The 26,766-nt window shown below is 42.9% G+C and overlaps 1 protein-coding gene across 2 annotated transcripts in view; it reads right to left on the bottom strand.

The window, feature by feature from the left end:
* LOC132130589 (gamma-aminobutyric acid receptor subunit alpha-6-like) overlaps positions 1-26,766 on the bottom strand; it is a 33,181-nt gene that overhangs the window by 1,646 nt on the left and 4,769 nt on the right. The window contains exons 8-10 of one of the 2 annotated variants that reach the window (XM_059542339.1): positions 18,998-19,233; positions 16,563-16,813; positions 16,150-16,180 (exon numbers count right to left, since the gene is read on the bottom strand). In XM_059542339.1, the coding sequence (XP_059398322.1) occupies positions 16,165-16,180; positions 16,563-16,813; positions 18,998-19,233 (503 nt within the window). In that variant the 3' untranslated portion in view covers positions 16,150-16,164. Of the gene's footprint in view, positions 1-16,149; positions 16,181-16,562; positions 16,814-18,997; positions 19,234-26,766 lie in introns of those variants that run through there. The other variant, XM_059542340.1, reaches the window with a different exon arrangement.

Here is a 26,766-nt window from a genome sequence, read left to right as displayed (position 1 = left end):
TATTGGAAGTTCTATGTGAAATCAGACATTTGAGCGCTCACATATAGTCAGAATGGCATAATCATAAGAGCCCGCGAATATTCGACTGTGACATTGGTAGTCGAATCAGGCTCCTCGAATCGAAGCATCAAATCGTCGTCTATTTGGGGTCCCCCCTAATATATAAAAAGTTCACACACAAAGCAGTGAACACACACCTGAAGCAGTGGGCAGCCATTTTTGCTGCAGCGCCCAGGGAGCATTTGGAGGTTCAGTGCCTTGCTCAAGGGCACTTCAGTCGTGGTATTGCCGCCCCGAGACTCGAACCCACAACCTTAGAGTTAGGAGTCAAACTCTCTAACCATTAGGCCATGACTTCCCCAAGCATAGCATATAGCATGTCTTTATGATGTATCTATGTTAAGCTGTTTAATTGGGATTAGATTGTCTCCTGTGTTCCTGGATAACTTAACCTGGTTCATTAATTAAAAAGCTACACTTATATCTGTAAGTGTAATCACAAAAAAGTCAAAGAACCCACAATTGAACCCTGAGGGGCACCAGCATGGGCAGAGATGATCTTTTTACAACTTCCATTTGCCAAGATAACAGTTCTAAATCTTCACTCATAATGCCTGATGAGGCATAATGCCACTTATTTTCTATATGGTTCAGGTCAGGGGACTGGAATTGCCATGGCCGAACCTTCATTTTGTGAACAGTGACCCATTTTTTGATTTTGCATTGATTTTGATGTTTGTTTTAGATAATTTTCCAGATGGAAGATCCAGCCATGGCTCATTATAAAAGTTTTATACAGTTTCTTACAGTTATATGTTAATGTGCAAATGCTTGTGTGTAATGTTTGTGGGCTCTTAACTAACATGTTTTATCTGTAATGAAGTGACGTGGTAAAGATGCATTGTTATGATTGTTGTGTGTGGGGGGGAGGGATTTGAGGGAAGAGGGGGTTGAGTTAAATAATTGTTGGGGTTGAGTTAAATAATTGTTGCACCTGACCATTGATGAGCGTGAAGGAGAGAGAATGATAAATAGAGAAGCACAGCAAAGTGTGAGGGGGCTGGGAAGCAGTGTTTTTGCTAAACGCCGAGCTGCACTCAAGGTTGGAGGGTGGGTGCCGTTCGCATGCTGTTTAGGGCTGCCGGCGGTGAAGATAGTTTAGCGGGCTAACCTGTAGATAAGGCTGGGTATAGGAGTGCGTTGGGCGGAGCGGCTTCTCAGACCAGGGGTGCTCCGTTTTCGCTACAGTCGGGGGCCTCGCAAGCGCTGGACTGGTGACTGCTTGTTCCCCTCTACCAACCAGCGCCAAAGCCTAGACCCTGGGGGAGGGTCTTGTATCCCGGGAGAGCTAAGTTTTTAACTCTTTGTGTGTGTGTGTGTGCGTGTGTGATTTTTAAATCTAGCAGTATAGCCATTTCATGATGGGGTGGGAGGGTTATGATGAACTGAATTCTTATGTGGCAGTCTGATGGCGTCTTTGGCGTGAAGGTTACGTGTTGTGTGAACGTGTGCCGTGTCCTGCGGGGGTGATATGTGTTTCATAGCTTTGGTTTATTTATTGTGGTTCTCTGTGTAGCAGCTTCTATGGTGGTGTTGTTCGCCCAGATTTGTTTAACATTAGTACTTAGGACTTCCAGAACCTGACCCAGTCTGACATGTTTGGTAACTGCATGAATTCTATATGTAATAAAGATTACTGTTTCTACCCCTGTGGTGTTACTTGGTCTGTAGAGTAGATTCCTCTAGCCACAACATTAAATTCCCTATCTAGGTTTATTACATTGGTGGCAGCGGTGGGATCTTGTTTTTTTGTGTGTGAACCTTATAAAACCTAGACAGTGTTGCAAAAATGCTACAGGGGGAGGATAATGTTGGGCCTGAAGGTGGGGGCCAGGTAAGGGAGATGGGAACCTTAAGTTCTGCACGGCCAGTATTTATGCCTGAAACATTCACTGGTGTAGGCCGGGAGTGGTCTGATTGGTCAGAACAATTTGATTTGGCGGCTGATGTAAATAATTGGGATGAACCCTTAAAACTTAAATTTATGTCTCTTCTACTCTCTGGGCGTGCAAGAGATATTTATAGTGGTTTGTCCGCTGAGGCTAAAGGAGATTATGCGCTGCTAAAAGCTGCTATGGCTAGATGTTTCGAGCCCTGTGATAGTAGCGATTGGAGTAGGGCTACATTTACAGCCCGCCGGCGTATGCACAATGAGACCGTAAGGGAATTCGGAAATGCCTTACGGCGTCTCGCCACTAAAGCTTACCCCACAGCTGATGATTGCACTCGTGATATGTTGGCAAGAGATCAATTTCTTACACATTTCGCAACTGGTGACTTCCGTATTAGCCTGCGCAGAGCAAAACCTGATACCCTAGAAGATGCAATTGATCTTGCTTCAGAATTAGAGCTTCTTAGGAATATGGAGCAAACCCATCTAATGCCTGATGCAAAAGTAAGGGGAGTAGTAGAGAAAACTAAAAGTGAAGAACAAATGCAAATGATGTTAGGAATGGTGGAGGAATTGAGGCAGGAAGTCAAATCTCTTCGTACAACAGTGAGTAACATTCAACAGTCTATGGTAAACCCTTCTACTTCTCAATTTTTCAGGGAACCTGTACGAGAGCCCAGGAGTAGTGGTTCACAAGGGGCCGTAGATCGAGCAAAAGGGGCGGGGGGTGGTTGCTGGGAGTGTGGGTGTACCAGACATATAAAACGAGACTGCCCATACTCGCAGGGAAACTACAGGGGGCAGGTACTGTAGGCCCACTGCCTGCCCCCTGGCGTGTTGGTACATATGCGGCCTCTGCAAGCAACCAGGGTGGCTCTGGATACATCGGAGCCAAAATAGGTGCGTCAGACTCCCTTCTCTTGGTAGATAGTGGGGCAACATTATCAGTTATACCAAAACAATGTTGGCTTGAAATAACTAAAGGGGGAACAGAACTGTCTGGACATCATGGTGAGGTGTCGGCAGCTAATAGAGGGTTGATGGGGATTTTGGGAAAATGGCAAACAGTCTGCCAGTTTGATTCATTGGCATTAATCACTGAGTTTTTGGTAGCTGATGTGCCATCCCAGGATATTCTTTTGGGTTTTGACTTTTTGAGTAAATATGGTGTTGTTGTGGATTTTGGTAAAAAGGAGTGTCAAATTATGGGTAAAAGGCTTCCCCTGATTGTTCCGGCAGATATTGATACACCTCGGACCGTGATTGTCCTGGAAGATACTGTAATTCCCCCACGTAGTGAGGCAATCATTGCTGGAAAGGTGGATAATTCCTTCGTGGCCTGTTGTGAGGGTATGTTGGAACCATCAGACACATTATCAAATCAATGTGATGTAATGATAGCTCGGGTGGTCTGTAGGGTGGAGGGGGGTAGACTGCCGGTACGAGTGATTAATGTAACGAAAGATGCCCTCACATTAAAGGGGGGTATGAGGTTGGGAACTTTGCATACCGACATTGAGGTGGGCTGTAAGGCTGAACCTGTGGACATGGGTGAGGATGAGGATGGCCCAAATGAGCCATGGTCTGTTGACAAGCTTATTGCTCATTTTGGGTTGCATCAGAAGAATTTTACTCCATCTGATTTAAGAGATATTCGTGAGTTGTTACAAAGAAATATGTCTGTGTTTAGTGAGGGGGAGGGGGATTCGGGGAGAACACACCTGACAATGCACCAGATCGATACAGGGGATGCAAAGCCTGTGAAGTTGCCACCCCGTCGCGTTCCCCTCCACTTGCAACATGAGGTAGCGGACCATGTAAAGCAAATGTTGGCAAACAACATAATTCAGCCTTCTCATAGTCCCTGGGCAGCTCCGGTAGTTTTGGTACGCAAGCGTGATGGCGGCCTACGTTTTTGTGTGGATTATCGTAAATTAAACGATGTAACCCGGAAGGATGCGTATCCGTTGCCACGGATTGATGATGCCCTTGACAGTCTGAATAAAGCTTGTTGGTTCTCAACTCTTGATTTAGCCAGTGGTTACTGGCAGGTGGAGTTGGATCCTGTGGATAAATATAAGACTGCGTTTATCACTCGTCAGGGTCTGTTTGAATTCAATGTCCTTAGTTTTGGTCTTTGCATTAGTCCAAGTACATTTCAGCGACTGGTGGATCTGGTGCTGGCAGATCTTCAGTGGACTACCTGTCTGGTGTACTTGGATGATATTATTATATTTGGACGGACCTTTCAGGAACATTTGGGCCGCCTGGATGAAGTCTTGATAAAACTACGCCAGGCTAACCTCAAAGTCAAGCCCACTAAGTGTAACTTGTTTGCCACTCAGGTGCAGTATTTAGGACACATCATCTCATCAAAGGGGGTGAAAGCAGATCCCGCCAAAGTAGAGGCTGTGCGCCAGTGGCCGGTGCCCAAAAATCAAACAGAGGTCAGGAGTTTTGTGGGTTTAGCCTCGTACTATCGGAGGTTTGTGAAGGGGTTTGCTGAGATAGCCCGCCCGCTGCACCAGCTCACTGAGAAAGGCAGGCGTTTTAAATGGACAGAGGCATGTCAAACGGCTTTTGAACAGCTCAAAGTGAGTTTAATGTCAGCTCCTGTTCTTGTATACCCTGACCCCTCTAAAACATTCATTGTAGATACGGATGCTAGCGATGCTGGTATTGGGGCTGTATTGTCACAAGAAGAAGGGGGGTTTGAACATGTTATAGCATATGCCAGCAGAGCCCTTACTAAGCAGGAAAGAAAATATGCCACAACTAAGAAAGAGCTGTTAAGCATGGTCACGTTCATCAAGCATTTTAAACATTATCTTTTGGGTAAGGAATTTGTTCTGCGAACTGACCATAATTCCTTGAGGTGGCTGCATAATTTCCAGGGCTTAGAGGGACAGTTAGCCAGATGGGTGGAGCAGTTAGCAAGTTTCCAGTATAAAATTGTTCATCGCCCTGGACGAGGGCATGCTAATGCTGACGCCCTTTCTAGGCTGCCTGCTTACCTGTCAACTCCAGTGCCCTTGGAGCCAGCCCCACTGACACGAGGGGCGCATGTAATAGCTGCAGTACAAAAAGTGCCTCCTAATGTAACCCCAGAGAGGGAAGGGGATGAGCTAGCTCGGGCGCAATGGGAAGATGCAGAGTTAAAAAAGATCATTGTTCAAAAAAAAAAGAGGGAGGGACTGGGTTGCAGCCACCGGATGATCTACACAAGTATGCACCAGTATGGTCCCAGTTACAAATGCAGGGCTCACGGTTGGTGAGGTTTCCTCCATTAAACTCTGATGCCGCAAACCAGGTCCAGGTGGTTATTCCCACTGTAATGGTGTCAGACATCTTGAGACAGTTGCATAATTATGTTACGGGTGGACACTTGGGAATACAGAAATTACAAGCAAAAGTGAAAGACCGGTTCTATTGGCTGGGCTGGTTTGGGGATGTGAAGCGATGGTGTCGGGAGTGTGTGGATTGTGGGTCCAGGAAAGCTGTAGGGAAACAATGGCGGGCCCCACTCCAATCGGTGGTAACCTCGAGGCCCTATGAGCGGGTGGCGGTGGATATTTTGGGACCTCTTCCCGAAACCCCCAAAGAAAACAAATATATTGTAGTTATTGGTGATTACTTTTCCAAATGGACGGAGGCATTCCCTCTTCCTAATCAGGAAGCGGAGACGGTGGCTAAATTGCTGGTTGAACAGTGGGTGTGCCGCTTTGGAGCCCCCAGGATAATCCATACTGATCAGGGCCGAAATTTTGAATCCAGGTTATTTAAAGAAGTGTGCCAGTTGCTGAACATTTATAAGACCAGGACGTCACTGTATCATCCTCAATCGGATGGGATGGTTGAAAGGTTTAACAGAACACTGGCCTCTATGTTGTCTCTGTTTGTAGATGATAACCAAGCTAACTGGGACATCCTGTTGCCGTATGTGATGATGGCCTATAGAAGCAGCGTTCACTCCAGTACTGGGTTTACACCCTACAAAGTGGTTTTTGGGAGAGAGATCATCCTTCCTGTCGACGTTATGCTTAATGTGGGTGGGGGGGAAATATTCTCTTCCACGTCAGAGTATGTGGCTAGACTGTTGGAGACATTGTCTACAGTGGTAGAGGCGGTAAAGGGCCATCAGTTAAGAGCGGCGGTGAAGCAAAAGGGAGACTATGACTTCAGAGCACATTTCCAATTTTATTCTGAAGGAGAATTGGTCTGGGTTCGGGGGAAAGTGAGGAAAAGGGGGCTCTGTCCAAAATTACAACGAAGGTTTAAGGGGCCTTATAAAGTCAAGGAGAGGATAACTGAAGTTCTGTACAGACTTGTGCCAGTTGAGGGGGGAATAGAAATAGTGGTGCACTTCAACCGACTTAAACCATGTCTTGCTTCTGTGACAGAGGTTACCAGCCAAGAGGCTGCAGAGAGCCCACGGATGGTTGGTGTCCCATCTAAGGAGACCTGGCTGCAGACTTCAGATTCTACGGTGGTTTGAGAGAGCGAGGTGGCAGTGCCAGGGGCCAGATCTGAGGGGCCTCCAGTCACACCTACGAGTGAAGCAAGTGGTGTGCCAGGAAGCAGTGCTGCCTCAGTGGGATCACAAGGGCAAAGGGAACGGCGGGCTCCAACCACACAGGACCAGGGTGGTCAAGGATCTTCACACACGGGGCATATGAAACAATCCATGACTAGCCAAGTTCCAATGACTGGGGAGGTCCAACAAGGTGCAATGTTATCCAAGGACTTGCGTCTAGGACGAGCAAGAAGGGCACCGGTGTGGTCCCGGGACTATGAGATGTTTTGAATTTGACTCGAGGACGAGTCTGCTTTATGGGTGGGGGGAGTGTAATGAAGTGACGTGGTAAAGATGCATTGTTATGATTGTTGTGTGTGGGGGGGAGGGATTTGAGGGAAGAGGGGGTTGAGTTAAATAATTGTTGGGGTTGAGTTAAATAATTGTTGCACCTGACCATTGATGAGCGTGAAGGAGAGAGAATGATAAATAGAGAAGCACAGCAAAGTGTGAGGGGGCTGGGAAGCAGTGTTTTTGCTAAACGCCGAGCTGCACTCAAGGTTGGGGGGTGGGTGCCGTTCGCATGCTGTTTAGGGCTGCCGGCGGTGAAGATAGTTTAGCGGGCTAACCTGTAGATAAGGCTGGGTATAGGAGTGCGTTGGGCGGCGCGGCTTCTCAGACCAGGGGTGCTCCGTTTTCGCTACAGTCGGGGGCCTCGCGAGCGCTGGACTGGTGACTGCTTGTTCCCCTCTACCAACCAGCGCCAAAGCCTAGACCCTGGGGGAGGGTCTTGTATCCCGGGAGAGCTAAGTTTTTAACTCTTTGTGTGTGTGTGTGTGCGTGTGTGATTTTTAAATCTAGCAGTATAGCCATTTCATGATGGGGTGGGAGGGTTATGATGAACTGAATTCTTATGTGGCAGTCGTGGACGTTACGTGTTGTGTGAACGTGTGCCGTGTCCTGCGGGGGTGATATGTGTTTCATAGCTTTGGTTTATTTATTGTGGTTCTCTGTGTAGCAGCTTCTATGGTGGTGTTGTTCGCCCAGATTTGTTTAACATTAGTACTTAGGACTTCCAGAACCTGACCCAGTCTGACATGTTTGGTAACTGCATGAATTCTATATGTAATAAAGATTACTGTTTCTACCCCTGTGGTGTTGCTTGGTCTGTAGAGTAGATTCCTCTAGCCACAACATTAAATTCCCTATCTAGGTTTATTACATATCTATGATAAAGTATTTATTATGCATATTTGTGGACTTTATTGTTTAAGTGTGACTAGTACTGGGTAGAAACTGATTGTATGTAATCTGGATTACATACTTCTAATTACATTTCAGTACATTTTAAAGTACTTGAAATGAGATTACAGTTACTTAAATGATTACATATTATTTGCACAATAGCAATAAATTATTCATATAAATTACTCAGTAATTGTTTTTTTCATCTTTTAAATGTACCTTTCTAAAATAGCCTTCCACTTGTAAACATTCAGAAATTATTTCAGTGTCAATGAGTGTTCATTTTACATTTTTATAATTTGATTAATTTAATCAATCAATCAATCAATCAATCAAATAATTGGATGCCCTGGAAAGACATAGATAACAAATGCAAACAGAAACACATACACACACATAGAAACATCTACTATGGTTCCTCAGACTGTGCTATGTGAGTGAAGATAAGAGTGAAGTGAGAATCCATAAAGATATGATAAATCTGGGTCTCACATCCAACATTTCCAGACATATCTAAGATGGGCAGTAATTGAATGATCCTTACAACAATGTTATGGCAGAGGCTTACGTGAAGATGGGAAAATGGGGGGTGTCGGGCTGCGCTGACTTTTATTGCCTTTGATTTATGAGAAAAGGTTTCCTCTCGCGTCAGGCACTCCAGTGGGCAATAAAGCGGAGAGCTTATCACCTGCAGGTAGCTTCTGTGAAGCTGCCACACGTGTGCATACACACAAGCCAACTCAGCCAATGTGCCTCTTCATGTCTGCACCGGAATGGAAGTATTCATTAAACAGCCACCGGCAGGCTGCAATGCCCACTATGATTTCTATGTCAAACATGCACTGACATACTGAATGTGTGTGTATGAGAGACTCGAGGTATCCTTTTGTCCCGTGGCAGCGCTTTCATGGAGGCTTTGAGGGCTTTTTCTTTCATTTCTTTTTTTCTCTGGATTTGAAAAGAGAAAGGTGACATGAGGACAGGGAAAAATCTGTCCTAAGTTTAGTTTGGGAATGAAAAGCTGAATGTAAATTAACTTGTTGGAACAAAAGTCTTTCTCATTTTAGACATTCACATTTAATATTACAATATTTATCTCTAGAATATTATGTAAACAATGACAAAAACATTTCAGTACAACAACAGTTTAAACATTTTAATTTATTAGCTCAGTTGAGTTTTTTTAAAATACAATGGATTTTTCATGTAGAATAATGACTACAATAAAAGGCTAGGTAAATACAATCCTTATATTGTTATCATTATGATCACAAGCTGTAAGCTGCTTTGAAACGTTATGGAAAGCCCTATACAGATAAACGTCATTGCCTAAAATATTAATTATGTCTACATGATCTATTATGTTGAATACATGATGCTAACTAGCCACATAACCTGTACTATCTTATAATAGTATACTACTGCCATAAGGATATACATCTCTGACCGATTATGAGTTTACTTCCTGATTGTACCAATGTTTTTTTTTTTTTGAAGCTGCTTTCAAAATAAATATGCGTTGTGAAAAGTGCTATACAAACTGAATTGAGTTTCCCTAAAATGTGTTTAATGGCATTAAAAAAAATATGTATATATAAGCTGCTTCAACCCATACATGCATTAGACTTCCTCACAAGTCGTGGATCTAACTGCAGGCTTTATTAGGAAAAGAAGATAATCCAGTGGAATCAAAACAAAGGAAAACATGGAAGGAAGGTTTAAACCTGCGATACACCCAATCGACATCAAAGAACTATAGCAGCGACGAAAGTCGATTGTAATGTCGCCTAGCAAGGCTTGCATCTGCTCCTAAACGTTGCGTATAAACACCACAAAGACTACAGCCAACGGCCAACTAGCACAAATGCTCTGCGCCAGGAAATACCTGTCTACACCAGCTGGTGGCAGTCGTTTATATGCAGTGTTGGGAAGGTTACTTTGGAAATGTAATAGGTTACAGATTACAAGTTACCTTGTTTAAAATGTAATAGTAGTGTAACTTTTTCAATTACTTTATTAAAGTAATGTAACTAATTACTTTTGAGTACTTTTTGATTACTTTTATAAATTTGTTAAAATTAAAGAATAATAAATAAAAGCATATACATCAACTTAAATACAGTTATCTAATAAGCATGTGAAGTATTCTTTGTACTAAACTCCTGAAACATTGGTGTTTTTTTTAAACTGCTGTCTCTTTATGATGATAGTTTTCTCAAAATAAGTAAAAGGCACATGAAGTGACACAGAGCAGTTCTAGAAATGATGTTTATGTGCTCGTGTACTCCTATATTGAGATGGCAGAGGTTGAAAACACTGCGAGCTTCAGTAGGCATGTGTAGTAAATGAAACCATGTCTTTGCCATTAATTTACAGGAGGGGCGGACTGGGAAAAAAATTCAGACTGGAAAATTCAAACTCATACAAACAAATTCATGGACAAAACTATTTTTTTGTATGGACCTGACATAAAAAAGGGTTTAAATCTTTAATTAGGGGACATGCAAAATAATTAAAAGTTCTCTCCTGAACTGCACCTTCACTTCCATTTTTCTCTTCCGTCTCTTTATTTTGCTCTGTGAAGCCTCCGGATCCTCGGCTTCACCCTGGCTCTGCGGCTGTGCTGCTCCATCTTGGGCTCCTCACCCACCGGTGCAGTCTCCGCCTGTCGGCCCCCTGGTGTCGTCGGCTCCTCCTCCACCATGGTTCCTCCCGCCGTCGACTCCACCATGGATCTCCGTCCTGGCTGGTCTCTGGAGGACCATCTGGCTCCTCCTGCTCCGGGCTCCTCCCTGGCTCCTCGCTCCATCCACTCCGCCCTGGTCCCTGCCTCCATGCTCCCTCTTCACCTGCTCCTTGTCTGCTCCACGCCCGCCTCCAGAACCCCCACCTTCCCTCCGCTGGTATTCCTCTTGGGGATGCGAGGATGCACCGTTCCAGGAGGGAGCAAACTGTTACGTTAATGAACTTTTGTTTCCTTATTTGGTCATCTTCCTTTTCTTATTTTGGTAATTGATTGATCCCCACCTGTCTCCTGTTCCCTGATTACCTCCTGTGTGTTTAAATACCCGTTCTGTTCAGTTCTTCCTGGTCTGTGATTGTCTATGCTAATGCTGTTATTTGTATGTTGACCAGATATTGTTTTGTAAGTGTAGTATATTGTCTTTATTCTCCTTCCATTGTCAGTAAACTCCTCGTTTGATCCCGATCCTCCTCAAGCTCTTTGTCTTTCGTTTAGCATACACACCCCACTTGTAACATATGGGCTATATTAATGATACTTTTATAGCTATTATTATTATTATTATTATTATTTTTTTTTATAGAAGATGTGGTCACTATGAACTGTCATATGGAAGGCATCTGCATAAATTGACCTTAATTATACATTGGAAAAATAACAACATACAGGATTAGAATAATACATGGTTGAGCTAATCATTAAATATTGTCCCGTATTACTTTATTAAAGTAATGTAACTAATTACTTTTGAGTACTTTTTGATTACTTTTATAAATTTGTGAAAATTAAAGAATAATAAATAAAAGCATATACATCAACTTAAATACAGTTATCTAATAAGCATGTGAAGTATTCTTTGTACTAAACTCCTGAAACATTGGTGTTTTTTTTAAACTGCTGTCTCTTTATGATGATAGTTTTCTCAAAATAAGTAAAAGGCACATGAAGTGACACAGAGCAGTTCTAGAAATGATGTTTATGTGCTCGTGTACTCCTATATTGAGATGGCAGAGGTTGAAAACACTGCGAGCTTCAGTAGGCATGTGTAGTAAATGAAACCATGTCTTTGCCATTAATTTACAGGAGGGGCGGACTGGGAAAAAAATTCAGACTGGAAAATTCAAACTCATACAAACAAATTCATGGACAAAACTATTTTTTTGTATGGACCTGACATAAAAAAGGGTTTAAATCTTTAATTAGGGGACATGCAAAATAATTAAAAGTTCTCTCCTGAACTGCACCTTCACTTCCATTTTTCTCTTCCGTCTCTTTATTTTGCTCTGTTATCCATCTCTCTCGTGACTTTAATACTCAAGATTGAACAAAACTATACTTTACAATACAATACTCTACAATACTACAATATCTTTATAGAAAAATCCTAATACTGTACACGAGTCATGTTTTTCCCTTACAAAAATTAACCTTGCTTTTATTAGCCTATATAAAAGTAAAATAACCTTGTTTTGTTTGTTTGCACATGGATTTGTATTTATTTTTTAAATAAATACATTTGTAAAATAATTTAACATTTTTGGTGATCACAGTTAAACAATAGTAACCATTTTCTCTGGATTTATAGTTAAATATTAAAATGTTAATTTTCGTAAGGGTTGTGTTGTTGTCTGTCGTAGCTCCCCCTAAACCTATAAAAAAAATCTGTTTTTTTTTCTGCTAAATTACATGGAAATGATTAGGGCGTATGTCTCAGAATAGTCAGTGCAATTTGGGAAAGAAATTAGTTAAATCTGTATGTGGATGTGTGTAAATATTCAAATGTAATCCCCTTTGTAATCGTTAAAAAATTCATAAGTAACTGTAATTTAATTACTCATTTTTTCGTAGTAACTGTAACTAATTACAGTTACAATAATTTTGTAATTAAATTACGTAACGCCGTTACATGTAACTAGTTACTCCCCAACACTGTTTATATGTATCATTCAAAAAGGGAAATCAAATCCCTAAACTAAGCAGCATTTTATTACAATTTTGAATATGCATCATGTTGATAAATTGATCTTCATCTTCCTCATTCCAGACTAGAATATCAAATTATCATCTATTGGAATACATAGAGAAGATGAAGGTCTTTCTGTGTGTGCCTCTTTACTTCATTTGCTTTTTTGTTCCTTCTCGTGCACTGGTTCTCTAAGCTGAACAGCCAATCAGAGTCTTCTGTCTCAACCCTGATTCAACACGCTCAATCGGCCAAAAAGACGGTGAGGAACACTGAGCTGACAGACGCTCACTGACGGCCGACTGTCGGTTTGGTGTGTCATGACCTTCAGAGCAGACTGGAATTTAAGTAGTTTTTGTATGATAAACTTCCCCTCTGCCCAAACTCTGAAATCTTATTTATGTCAGAGTGAATATTCAACAAAGAAAAACCACAGCAGAAGCACCAAACGGGGCTCTTGTGTGTCCCGTAACTGAACACAGAATTTTATTCTAATATCAAATGGCTTTAGAAGACTTGAAATATATCAAAGGACTCTTATGGTGTTACGTTAATGGACTTTTGTTTCCCTGTTTGGTCATCTTCCTTTTCTTGTTTTGGTAGTTGATTGATCCCCACCTGTCTCCTGTTCCCTGATTATCTCCTGTGTGTTTAAATACCCGTTCTGTTCAGTTCTTCCTGGTCCGTGATTGTCTATGTTAATGCTGTTATTTGTATTTTAACCAGATATTGTATTGTGAGTGTAGTATATTGTCTTTATTCTCCTTCTATTGTCAGTAAACTCCTCGTTTGATCCCGATCCTCCTCAAGCTCTTTGTCTTTCGTTTAGCATTTTCTTTTATGTCTTTTGTTTTCCTCCCTCTCCTGGAATGGCGATTCCAGCAGTCCGTCTCCTATGCCTGGAGCAACTGGACCGTTCGCTGGAGGCTCATACTAGGGACTTTCTCGATCTGGCGTGCCTTACCCATTTCCCCCGACCGCTCGCTCTCAAACTTCTTCTACACCGGCCTGAGCGAGCGGTGTAAGGCACGCCTACCAGCGAAGGGTCCCCGAGAGGATTTCGCCGCTTTCGTGGAGTGGGTGCTGGAGAAAAATGGATCTTCATGGACCATCTGCACTGCCAAAGAGGATATCTCCAGCCCCACTCCCGACCCAGAGACCAGCCAGCCACCATCCCGCCGCACGGAGCTAGAGCCCACCACAGCCGCAGAGCCCGAGCCTATCACCGACAGGGAGCAGGACCTCGAGAGCGCGACTGACCAGGTGTGTGAGCCGGCAACACCGTGCGTTGTGGGAGTCTTAGTGGAGATCGAGGGCGTGGAGGAAAGCCCTGCCCACTCTTCTGCGACTGAGGGTGAGCTGTTTTCGATCTCTGGTCTGATCTCTTTCGGACTGGTCTATGGAGGTAATCCCTGAACTTTCTGTGTCTCTGCTGGTTCCACCCAGCCTTGAATTTCCTGTGTCTCCTGTATTCCCTCCCAGCCTCCCTCTCCCACCTCCTCCTAGACCTGCCAGTTCCTCTGCTCCACTTCCGCTGGTTCCATCCAGCCCTGATCCTCCTGTGTTTCCTCCCATCCTCCCTCTCTCTTCTCCTCCTAGACCAGCCAGTTCCTCGACCTCATCTCTGCTGGTGCCAGTTAGTCCCGCAGCTCACCCTCAGTCCGTGCCATTTGGGGCGCGATGGTTCGCCGCTGGACTGCCAGTCTCCAGCTCCGCCTTGGCGAGTGGATTCCCTGTCTCCGCCTCCAGCCTCCGAACCCTGGACTCCTCCTCGGTCCTTTGACCCAGCGGCTCCGCCTTGGCTCTTAGCTCCCTCGTCTCCACCGTGGCCTGGCATCCCACCTGCTCCACCGGGCTCCCTCGTCCCTACGGCTCCACCTTGGTCAGTCGTTGACCATCCGCCGCCTCAGGACTCCATTCCTCTGGCTTCACCTCGTCACTCCATCCCTCCGGCTCTGTCAGGCTCCTCCTTCCCTCTGGTTCCATCTCCATCCTCAGTCACTCCGGCTCTGCAGCGGTCTTCCAGGGCCCCGCCTCCACCTTGGTCGCCTGAGCCTTCTGCTCCTCCTAGGCCCTCCGGATCCTCGGCTTCACCCTGGCTCTGCGGCTGTGCTGCTCCATCTTGGGCTCCTCACCCACCGGTGCAGTCTCCGCCTGTCGGCCCCCTGGTGTCGTCGGCTCCTCCTCCACCATGGTTCCTCCCGCCGTCGACTCCACCATGGATCTCCGTCCTGGCTGGTCTCTGGAGGACCATCTGGCTCCTCCTGCTCCGGGCTCCTCCCTGGCTCCTCGCTCCATCCACTCCGCCCTGGTCCCTGCCTCCATGCTCCCTCTTCACCTGCTCCTTGTCTGCTCCACGCCCGCCTCCAGAACCCCCACCTTCCCTCCGCTGGTATTCCTCTTGGGGATGCGAGGATGCACCGTTCCAGGAGGGAGCAAACTGTTACGTTAATGAACTTTTGTTTCCTTATTTGGTCATCTTCCTTTTCTTATTTTGGTAATTGATTGATCCCCACCTGTCTCCTGTTCCCTGATTACCTCCTGTGTGTTTAAATACCCGTTCTGTTCAGTTCTTCCTGGTCTGTGATTGTCTATGCTAATGCTGTTATTTGTATGTTGACCAGATATTGTTTTGTAAGTGTAGTATATTGTCTTTATTCTCCTTCCATTGTCAGTAAACTCCTCGTTTGATCCCGATCCTCCTCAAGCTCTTTGTCTTTCGTTTAGCATACACACCCCACTTGTAACATATGGGCTATATTAATGATACTTTTATAGCTATTATTATTATTATTATTATTATTTTTTTTTATAGAAGATGTGGTCACTATGAACTGTCATATGGAAGGCATCTGCATAAATTGACCTTAATTATACATTGGAAAAATAACAACATACAGGATTAGAATAATACATGGTTGAGCTAATCATTAAATATTTTTTTTCTTTCTTTTTGGGTGGGTGGGGGGTGAGCTATTAAGTTTCTTTAATTTCAGATCTTGCTCAGTAACAGCACTCATATTATCAGATGATAAGTGATCATGACTTCAGGAGAAAAATATGATAATAGAGAGTAGGGGGCGAACAAATGTGCTCCATGAAACCCTAAATTTGACTCAGCATTTGACAGGAATTACATTTCCATTAAATATACATGTCCTATCATAAAAAAATCACAAATTTTCTTCTGTTCACAGCACATAAGTCATCAATACATTTCTTAATTCTATTCAGTCGTTGACACATCTAATTCATACTGTTTAAGGAGTTGTGAAGGACTGTCCCAAACAGCCAAGCATGCAATAGTAGATTGTGTTTCATCTTTCTCTCTCTACAAAGGACATCAGCAGTACAACAGTATCATCATCAAGACAGCATGATCTGTATTTATGATGAAATCTTGTGTTGAATTCTCACTGTCCTGCTCTGACACTAAATTAAGTTTTGAATTCTTTGAGACATTATGTAATGGCAGGATTTTTAGATTTATGGGGAAGAGTTTATTTGTATCTATTTTACCAACCAACTGTATAACAAATTATAAAGTTTTTGTTTTTTAATTACCTTTTTCCATCACCCTTTTGTGAACTTTAGAAATGAACGGGCCTTTTATTAATTAATCTATTACTGCAGTGCTTCTATGTAATTACTTTCTTTGCATGGGAAATGAGAGGTGACGATTAATAGCTATCCTACTTCCTCCTCATTGACGCTTTTGACATTTCCTGTGTTCTCTGAAGCTGTAGTCATCATAGTTGTGTAAACCTCTAACAGTGATGAATGCATGAACAAAACGCATAAATTAAATAAATAAATAAACAGACTGAGTTTGCCTAAAAGAATAATGAATATAACACAAAGTATAGTGCTATAAAAATATAGGATAGTGTAACTAAAACAACAACAACAAAAAATTGCATGATGTTAACTGAATAGAAAGTATACACAAGCATGTATTTCCAATGAGCCTGGGCTGGGTTTAGCAATTTTGCTTTGTTTATTAAAGGTTGTACACAGGCCAGTTTTGAAGTCTGGACAAAAAAAAAAAAAAAAAAAAAAAAAAAAAAATACTTTTTGACTTACACAGATCTTTATCTTCTTAAAAAGAATGAAAGGGCAAGTTCTGCCAAACCAACAGAGCTCCTACCTGGACTCCATGGTGTCTTTGGTGAGATAAACAATCCAGTAGACCAGGTTGAAGGCCCCAAACGACAGAGGAAAAAGGATGCGTGAGTACTTGTCAATAATACTAGTTCCAGTCAGCAGGTTGTTGGCAGGGACAGTGGAACCTCGCTGATGGAGATCAGGCTGTGGCGGTCTGGAGAACCTGTCAGGAGCATCTCTTTGAGAGAGGGAGTTCAGCCTTTTCTTCAACACACCTCCAGGGTCCAGAGGATTCTACACACAGTGAGATTCATTTGTAAGATGAGCAAACTTTTTGACTGGTGACACAATGGACGCTTTTCACCTGTGGGTTTAGAACACGGACTAGCAGGGAAAGTGCAGCGGTGTAATGACAGACCACAGAAAATGTTATTACAGTGATCCTTTTTGCTCCAGTGATACAAACAAACTAATACAGCATGGAAAATGATAATATTCACTCTTGTTGTGTTTCTTTTGATTTTGTTGCAAAGGTAAATTTGTTGTAATAGAAAGCCACTTTAGGGAGGGTTGTGTAGTGAAGTTGTAGTAGTGTTGACTAAGAGCTGTGAGAGTTATAGTGCTACATTAAAGCAAACTTGATCAAAAAGGATCTATTTAAAAATACACATTTTCCAATTTCCAATTGATGCTCTATGTTCATTAGTTTCAAGGAGCCCCAGTATCTGCAATTTAATTTAATTTAATTTAATTTAATTTAATTTAATTTAATTTAATTTAATTTAATTAATAAAAAAAAATTCCCCGGAGGCTATCTCACCAACTTTAACCAGTTAATGTCTCTGTAAAGAACTTTTCGTCACACTTTATGTTAAGGTCCAATTCTCACTATTAACTATGACTTTTACCTCGATAAACTCCTAATTTGCTGCTTATTAATAGTTAGTAAGATAGTTATTAAGTTTAGTTATATGGTTATATGGTAGAATATGGTTATGCAGAATAAGGCATTAATATGTGCTTTATAAGTACTAATAAACACCCAAAATGCTAGTAATATGCATGCTAATAAGCAACTATTGAGAATTGTGCCCTAAAGTGTTACCGAACTGCTGTATGCAATATAGCTAATTTTATGTGATAATGTAATATTATAAGTAGGTCGTAACCACTAAATCATATTTAGAGCAGGTGGGCAACAATACCATCTGTAAAATGAACTTTAATCAGTCTTTACTCTGAGTGAACAAGGTTATTTATGGCTCATGTTTTCAGCGCCTTAGCCTTAGGAAAGTTTTGGCATGGAGCACCAGCTTTGACTCGGTTCCATCGTTGAACAGGTTTCCAAGCTGTGAGTGTCAGCTGCAGACCACTGTGTCGCCCCTTCTGCAACGTGAATTCACCCAGGGAGCACCTGGCTCACGCTGCCATAATATCGCAGCTATTTTTGACACCGCAACAGGCAGCACCTAACTCAGACTAAATACCCAAGGCAATGGGACATTCACACCCTTCTCTGGCTCTTTACATGTAGTTCATTAATGTTCACTGTTGCACTGTTCTTCGAAAGAGCCAGCATGTATGCTTATTTCATCTTTTTTTTGACATGTTAAAGCACTGTGTTTTAAAGAAGCCACAGTGATTCCACTCTTCAGGAAATCAAACTACAGACAAGTTTTTAAATCGGCTCTGTCCAGTATTTAGATATCTGTATGCAAATTAGTGCTTATTGAATTATATATTGCCTCATTTACATATTTAAGTATTCCATTTCCGAAAACTTGTAATACACTGCAATTGTCTGCGATTGATCAACTGGGTAAATGGTATGGTATCTTATTAATTAGCCCAATCAACTGTTGTTTACCCTGTTCAAGAATTAGAAACTGGGATATTGAAAACTTGAATATTTAAATATCCAAATTAGGTAAGACATTAGTTTAGAGACAATTTCTCACATGGGGGCATTCAGGAAACCTGCTAGAAAAGGAAAATGCTACACTGGTGTAAAAACACTTGTATGGGACGATCATGCCATAAGCCTGTTACTGTAAAGTTGTTTTTACACCAGCCTCTGACATTGAGCTTCTTCAAAAGAAGCACTTCCATTCCACACTGCTACAATTCAGAGTTTATACCATGCACAAATCTGAGAAACCGTCTCTGTCATTATGCCTATGACATTACAAGCAGTGGAACTCAGGCTGTGACTCCACACATTAATTTACTCACTCCAGGCAAGAGTACGATGGCATTGCGTCTACCGCCTCCAGCAATCATGCGAGACACAGAGGATAGATCTCCACGCTTTGAGCCTGGCATGCTTTCACTTGGATGTTTTGCTACATTGAACTGATTATATAATCTGCAGCAGTAAAATGGCTAGGGAGGCCACTTTCGTCTAGTGTGCCTCTTATCAGCTAAAATTGAGGGGGAGAGAGAAGAGAGGCTGGAATGAATGGAGGCACAAAGAATTACCGTAGCAAGTTCTCCATCACTTCTGACCGCGGCACAGGCCCTGTTGACCCGCCGAAGCTCCTTATTGGCCTGCAAGGTGGAGAAATAGTTGACAGCAGCAAACTCGATAAGGGCTGAGAAGACGAACGCGAAGCAGACAGCGATGAACCAGTCCATGGCGGTGGCATAGGAGACCTTGGGGAATGAGTGACGAGCGCTGATGCTCAGTGTGGTCATGGTTAGTACTGTGGTGATGCCTGTCGAGAATACATGAAATAAATAAATAAATAATCCAGTTAGCTTGACTGATCTTTGTAAGTCTAGTTATAATTCCTGTTCTGTTCTCAGTCAATTAGGTTCAACTTTGCCTCAGTTCAACCCAATCCTGATATGTAATGAAAGAAAATAAAATAAAAAGTAAATAAATAAATAAAATTTACAGGGAAGTCGTGGCCTAATGGTTAGAGAGTCGGACTTGCAATCGAAAGGTTGTGAGTTCGAGTCCCGGGCCGGCAGGAATTGTGGGTGGGGGGAGTGCATGTACAGTTCTCTCTCCACCTTCAATACCACGACTTAGGTGCCCTTGAGCAAGGCATCGAACCCCCAACTGCTCCCCGGGCGCCGCAGCATAAATGATGCCCACTGCTCCGGGTGTGTGCTCACAGTGTGTGTGTGTGTTCACTGCTCTGTGTGTGTGCACTTTTGATGGGTTAAATGCAGAGCATGAATTCTGAGTATGGGTCACCATACTTGGCTGAATGTCATGTCCCTTTCAAAATGCAGAAAACTTTATGAACTTGAAAAACTCTTGTTTTGAAAATTGTAAATTATTACATTTTAGTTTGGGGACCGATTCTCATATGAATTAACTACTGACTATGACTTTTGCCTCAATAAACTCCCAGTTTGCTGCTTATGAATAGTAAGTAAGGTAGTTGTTAAGTTTAGGTATGGGGTGGATTAAGGGGTCTAAAATATGAACATAGAAATATGCATGCTAATAAGCAGCTAGTTAGTAGTAAGAATTGGTCCCTAAACTAAATTTGACTAGGAGAATTTTTCTGTTAATGCATTTCATCAGACTACTGACACTGTCTCAGACAACATGAAGTTAAGGACATATACTGGAAGTGCAGCCTTTTTTTTCCCTCATATGATGTTTGTGTGTTTCCTGTGTTTCTGCACTGGTCTTGTGTTTGTATGGATGTCATGCTGCTGAACTCATTTCTGTTTCTCGTTTTGCATTTTTCTTCACTCTTGTTATTATTATTAAAAGGATATGGAATTGGATCATTTCTCCCATGCTTCTGAGCACCAACATAAAAGGGCTGATGGGAAAATGTGAGGTGGGGGGAATTGTATAGTTATTTCATAAAGGATCAGAGAGACCAATGGGCCGCTGCCGCATGTTGGCTCTATTGAATAGGTCATTTACTCAAAGCTCTGTATGAACTCCTGTGGAAAAGCTCCAGGATAAATAACAGGCATTAGTTCAGTAAGGGCTGAAAAGCCTTTGAGATTCAAATGGAAGAGATGGCGGATAACATTATTTAATAACTTATCATCTAAAGCAGTGCATCTGTTTGACAAGTGTTGCTTCATTTAATAAATTATATTCATAAAATAGTTACCCAAAGGCAAGGGATTTTTATTTTATGAGAAAAGAATGGCCTTTTTATATTTCATTGAGTTTTCTCTTCTTTTCTTTTTTTGAATGTTTGGAACAATAATGTTAGATACACTGATGACTTGGCTTTTATTTCTTGTCAAATTGATGTCAAAAGTCCAACTTATTTCGAGTACATTGTAAATCTTGTTAAGTAGTTTGACAATAGTAATCTACTTTGAACGTAAAAACACACACATACAAAAAAACAAACAAACAAACAAACAAAAAAAAGCAAGGAATTATGTTTCGGGGATCAAAGAAGGACAAGCATGGTTGAATGTTCATATAAGCAAGGTACTATTAAGGGTAGCAATGCATTGGCCACAATTATTAATGACAGAAACACGTGGAACACGTACATAAGAAGGCAAGACAATGTAGGTCTACCCCGGAAATTAAGGATTTTAATGTTGATAGGAGGACCCTGACCATGGTTTATAAAGATCAATGATAGAAGACATTCAAACACACAATATTGTTTCGTGGCATTGTAATTTAACAATGGTATACTGTATGAACACAAATAATTAAGGAAGCAAATAAGTTATCAAGTTGTCAATAAGATGTGGTTTGCCAGTGTCAATGATGCGTTTCTGTTTGGTGAAAATCTGAACAGAAAATGTTTAAGTAAATTAAATCCATAACTGCAACATTGCTTAGATTACTGAATGAGCCTGGGTTGCAACTTTCATTATTTTCTGTTGAGAGCAAACTCTATGACAAATCATCTTGTGTGCTGTCACTTTACTTTCCGTTTTGTAAGGTTCAGTTTTAAATATACATCTCACATAAGTAAAACAAATCTGGTCTTTCTGCTTTTTTTCACCATGCTATGCCCCATCTTCTCAAAACCTGTTACTTTGAGGGCAAAGGTATTGCTGATACAATCTGCCAAGCTATCCACATCAGGACTGGCTTGCTGTTGTTTTGATGGCCTGCTGTGGGTGATCTATAGGGCAGCTCATGGTGTCAATGGGCTGAACAGATTAGATACATTTTCTCACCCAAGGAGAGACTAAATTTAAGAGAGGGAGTATCTGCTATGAGGACAGTAACGATGAAACATACCCAGGTCTTAATAGAGATACTGACATTATATGGCAAGCACAAAGCTTGATTCTAGATGACTAAGCCCTTTAGAGACATAACAGCAGTCCATTATAAATGGACCTAATGGGAAGCTGAGCTGTCTAGGGATCAGGTTTGCTTGTAGCGCCCAGTCTCTATAAACAGAGCTGAACAAACATAAACATAAACACTAGGACTCAAACAAATATTCCACCTGAATCATCATTTATTAACTCTCATGTGATTCTGAACTATCTTTTTGAACAGCTCTTTTCTCAGGTGCTCAACAGAATCTGATAGATGTCCCATACACAGAGCTGTGTTTCCCAAAAGCATCATTAGCCTAAGTAGACTGTTGAAGCCAAATGCATCAATGATCTCTACAATCTGCACACAATGCTTTTGGGAAATGCAGCCCAGTTTAATTACGCACAGAAGAGACATGAACACATTATGTCTAAAAGCAATGCACTTGAATAGTTCAACTCCAGTCTCATAAGTAGCACTCATAACTACTATAATAAATATCAACATAGCTCATTTACTCTTTTCATCCTCATGGTCCTATCAAACGGATGTCTTTCACAGATAAATACAACTTGAGTCTCCACAATCTAGTTAAAAAACTCATTGAATATTCAACTTCAGCTTCAAATCAAAGGTTATGATCTAGACAGATCCGATTTACAGGAGAACACGTTTTACGGGTCCCTAGCAAGAATGGAAATGTATAGACCTATACTATAAACTATAGACCTATTAGTATCCTGCTGGTGGTTTGCAAGGTGGCCGAAAAACTTGTCTTAGAACAAATGATAAATCATTTAAATACCAGTTCTTATTCTTTACATCAATATCAATTTGGCTTACATATTAATCATTCAACAGAAACAGCCAATTGCTATTTCGTTGACAAAGTCAAGTCACAGTTGGATCAAGGAGGGGTTGTTGGTGCTGTTTTGCTAGATTTAAAAAAAGCTTTTGACACCATTAATCATGGAGTTCTTTTATCTAAATTACAAACTTTTAATTTTGATATAGGCACAATTAAATGGGTAGAATCTTATTTAACACATCGGACACAGTTTGTTAGAGTTAGGAATCATCAATCAGATGTTATTGCCTTGTCTGCAGGTGTCCCACAGGGCTCTCCTTTGGGTCCACTTTTTTTTTTGTATATAAATGACTTGCCAAATGTTTGTCCTAATGCCAACATCCAAATCTATGCAAATGACACAGTAATCTTTGTACATGCTAACAGTGCAGCACAAGCTGCTAATCTGCTATCAAACTCAATTCAAAAGATTACAGAATGGGTAAATCACAACTGCTTTCAACTGAATGTATCCAAAACTGTATGTATGTTTTTTAGTAAATCTAAAAGCTGCTGTGTAGAACCTGATGTAGTCGTAGCAGGGAAGAGACTACAAGTCGTCTCAGATTTTAAATACCTTGGAGTATATATAGATAACAATCTTACTTTTAAATTACAGATTAAGAAGGTTTGTAATCGCATTAAGTACAACCTGGCAAATTTTAGATAAGTCCGTAGCTGCATGTCAAAATGGGCCGCTATGATGTTCATGTTACATTCAGTGACTTTCAGTTTCCTTATTTGGTCTTTTTCCCGTTCTTGTTTGGTTGATTTGATTTATCCCCACCTGTCTCCATTTCCATGATTACCTCCCATGTTCTTAAATACCTTGTCTGTTTAGTTCCTCCTCGTCTGTGATTAAGTTGACTTTATGTATTATGTTGGCTGTGCCCTTATTCTCCCTCGATCATTAAAAGTACCTTTTGTATATCGTCTTCCTCGTGCGCCTTCCTTACACACCAGCAAAACCTGTAACAGAAACACTGACCAAAAGTGTAGTTTAGTGGCGTTTTTCTTTCTTTTTATTTTTTGTTTTCCCCTCTCGGAATGGCAATCCCAGAAGTCCGACTCCTATGCCTGGAGCAACTGGACCATTCGCTGGAGGACCATACCAGGGACTTTTTAGATCTGGCGTGCCTTACCCACTTCCCCGACCGCTCACTCTCTAATTTCTATTACACCGGACTGAGGGAGCGGTGTAAGTCACGCATACCAGCGAACGGTCCCAGAGAGGATTTCGCCACCTTCGTGGAGTGGGTGCTGGAGAAAAATGGATCCCCATTCACAGTCGGTCCCACTGAAGAGGATATCTCCAGCCCCACTCCCGACCCAGAGACCAGCCAGCCGCCATCCCTCCACATGGAGCTAGAGACCACCACAGTGCAGAGCCCGAGCCTGTCATGGTCGTACAACAAGGACTCGAGAGCGCTACTGACCAGGTGTTTGAGCTGGCAACACCGTGTATCGTGGGACTAATGGTGGAGATCGAGGGCGTGGAGGAAAGCCTTGCCCACACTCCTGCAACTGAGGGTGAGCTGCATTCTGTTTCTGGGAAGTATATGGAGGAAGTAATGGACCTTATAGACTGGTTTGTGGAGGTAAACCCTGAATCCCCCATTTCTCCGCTGGTTCCGTCCAGCCCTGAATTTCCTGTTTCTCCGCTGGTTCTGTCCGGCCCTGAATCTCCTGTGTCTCTGCTGGTTCTGCCCAGGCCTGAATTTTCTGTTTCTCCCCTGGTTCCGTCCAGCCCTGAATCTCCTGTATTCCCTCCCAGCCTCCCACTCCTACCTCCTCCTAGACCAGTCAGTTCCTCTGTTCCCTTTCCGCTGGTTCCGCCCAGTCCTGAATCTCCTGTTTCTCCGCTGGTTCCATCCAGCCCTGAATTTTTGTTTCTCCACTAGTTCCGTCCAGCCCTGAATTTTCTGTGTCTCCGCTGGTTCCGTCCAGCCCTGAATTTTCTGTTTCTCCGCTGGTTCTATCCAGCCCTGAATTTTCTGTTTCTCCGCTGGTTCCGTCCAGCCCTGAATTTTCTATTTCTCCACTGGTTCCATCCAGCCCTGAATTTTCTGTTTCTCCGTTGGTTTTGTCCAGCCCTGAATCTCCTGTTTCTCCGCTGGTTCCGCCCAGCCCTGTATCTCCTATGTCTCCGCTGGTTCTGCCAAGCCCTGAATCTCCTGTGTCTCCGCTGGTTCCGCCAAGCCCTGAATCTCCTGTATTCCCTCCCAGCCTCCTTCTCCCGCACCCTCCTAGACCTGCCAGTTCCTCTGCTCCACTTCCGCTGGTTCAGTCCAGCCCCGTATCTCCTGTTTTTCTGCTGGCTCTGTCCAGCCCTGATCCTCCTGGGTTCCCTCCCATCCACTGCTCTCATCTCCTCCTAGACCAGCCAGTTCCTCGACCTCATCTCCGCTGGTGCCAGTCAGTCCCACAGCTCACCCTCAGTCAGCACCATCTGGGAGCGATGGTTCGCCGCAGGACTTCCAGTCTCCAGCTCCGCCTTGGTGTGTGAATTCCCTGTCTCCACCTCCAGCATCCGAGCCCTGGACTCCTCCTCGGTCCTTCGACCCAGCGGCTCCGCCTTGGCTCTTGGCTCCCTCATCTCCGCCGTGGCCCGGCATCCCACCAGCTCCATCGGGCTCCCTCTTCCCTCCGGCTCCACCTTGGTCAGTCATCTACCATCCGCTGCCCCTGGTTTCAATTCCTCTGGCTTTGCCTCGTAACTCCATCCCTCCGGCTCTGTCTGGCTCCTTCTCCCCTCTGGTTCCGCCTCCATCCTCAGTCACTCCGGCTCTTCAGTGGTCTTCCAGTGCTCCACCTCCGCCTTGGTCGCCTGGGCCTTCTGCTCCACCTTGGCCCTCTGGATCCTCGGCTTCACCCTAGCTCTGCGGCTGCTCTGCTCCATCATGGGCTCCTCAACCACCAGCGCAGTCTCCGTCTGTCGGCCCCCTGGTTTCGTCGGCTCCTCCTCCACCATGGCTCCTCCCGCCGTTGACTCCACAATGGATCTACATCCTGGCTGGTCTCTGGAGCACCATATGGCTTCTCCTGCTCCAGGCTCCTCCCTCCATCCACTCTGCCCTGGTTCCAAGCTCCTTGCTCCCTATTTGCCTGCCCCTTGCCTGCCCCGCGCCCGCCTCCAGAACCCCCACCCTCCCTCCACTGGTATTCCTCTTGCGGTGCGAGGACGCACCATTCCGGGAGGGGGCGAACTGTTACATTCGGTGACTTTCAGTTTCCTTATTTGTTCTTTTTCCTGTTCTTGTTTGGTTGATTTGATTTATCCCCACCTGTCTCCATTTCCCTGATTACTTCCCATGTTCTTAAATACCCTGTCTGTTTAGTTCCTCCTCGTCCATGATTAAGTTGACTTTATGTATTATGTTGGATGTGCCCTTATTCTCCCTCGATCATTAAAAGTACCTTTTGTATATCTTCTTCCTTGTGCGCCTTCCTTACACACCAGCAAAACCGCAACAGTTCAGTATCACATATAACTTATTGTTTGACAACCTGGTCACAAGCTAGAAACACTTATCTCAAACCACTACTCTCCCAATATAAGGAAACTATTAAAGTACTTGATAGGAAATCCATATATTATCATCATTGTCATGTTTTAAAAAATATAGTCTGTTGAATTTCGAAAACTTGATTATATATGCAGATCTCTGTCTTGTGTACAAAATTTTGCATGGACTGGCTCCTCCTGTATTGTGCCAGTTTGTGAGAACAGCACCAAATGCTTGCAGATCAACAAGGAGTGCAGCAAGAGGTGACTGCATTGTTCCGTTTAGGAAGAGTGCACTTGGTCAAACAGCTTTCTCAGTCAGGGCTGTTCGTGAATGGAACCTTATTCCAATTCACATTAGGAATTTTAAAACATATGCTTCTTTTAAAATTAATTTAAAGAAGTGGCTAACAGGTAATCAGGACTGTCAACATTATATTTGATATGAAATCTTGCTGCTATCCGGTCTTCTCTGTCCTGTCTGTTTGTTTGTTTGTGTTTCTTGTGCTATGCCGATGAGGTTGGCTGGCTCTAACATGTATGTAATATTTTAATCTTTCTGTTTAATTTTATTTTTATTTTTTTTAAGTTGTGACATCTTAAGATCTGTCCAGGGACAGCAGATGTAAAATAGCCTTTGGGCTAATTCTGGCACAATGTACATTTAATTATGT

This window comes from Carassius carassius, chromosome 47, assembly GCF_963082965.1.
Source record: "Carassius carassius chromosome 47, fCarCar2.1, whole genome shotgun sequence".
Classification (NCBI taxonomy): Eukaryota; Metazoa; Chordata; class Actinopteri; order Cypriniformes; family Cyprinidae; genus Carassius; species Carassius carassius.
Note: the sequence above shows the minus strand (reverse complement) of the source record. Positions and strands in the feature narration are given on the sequence as shown.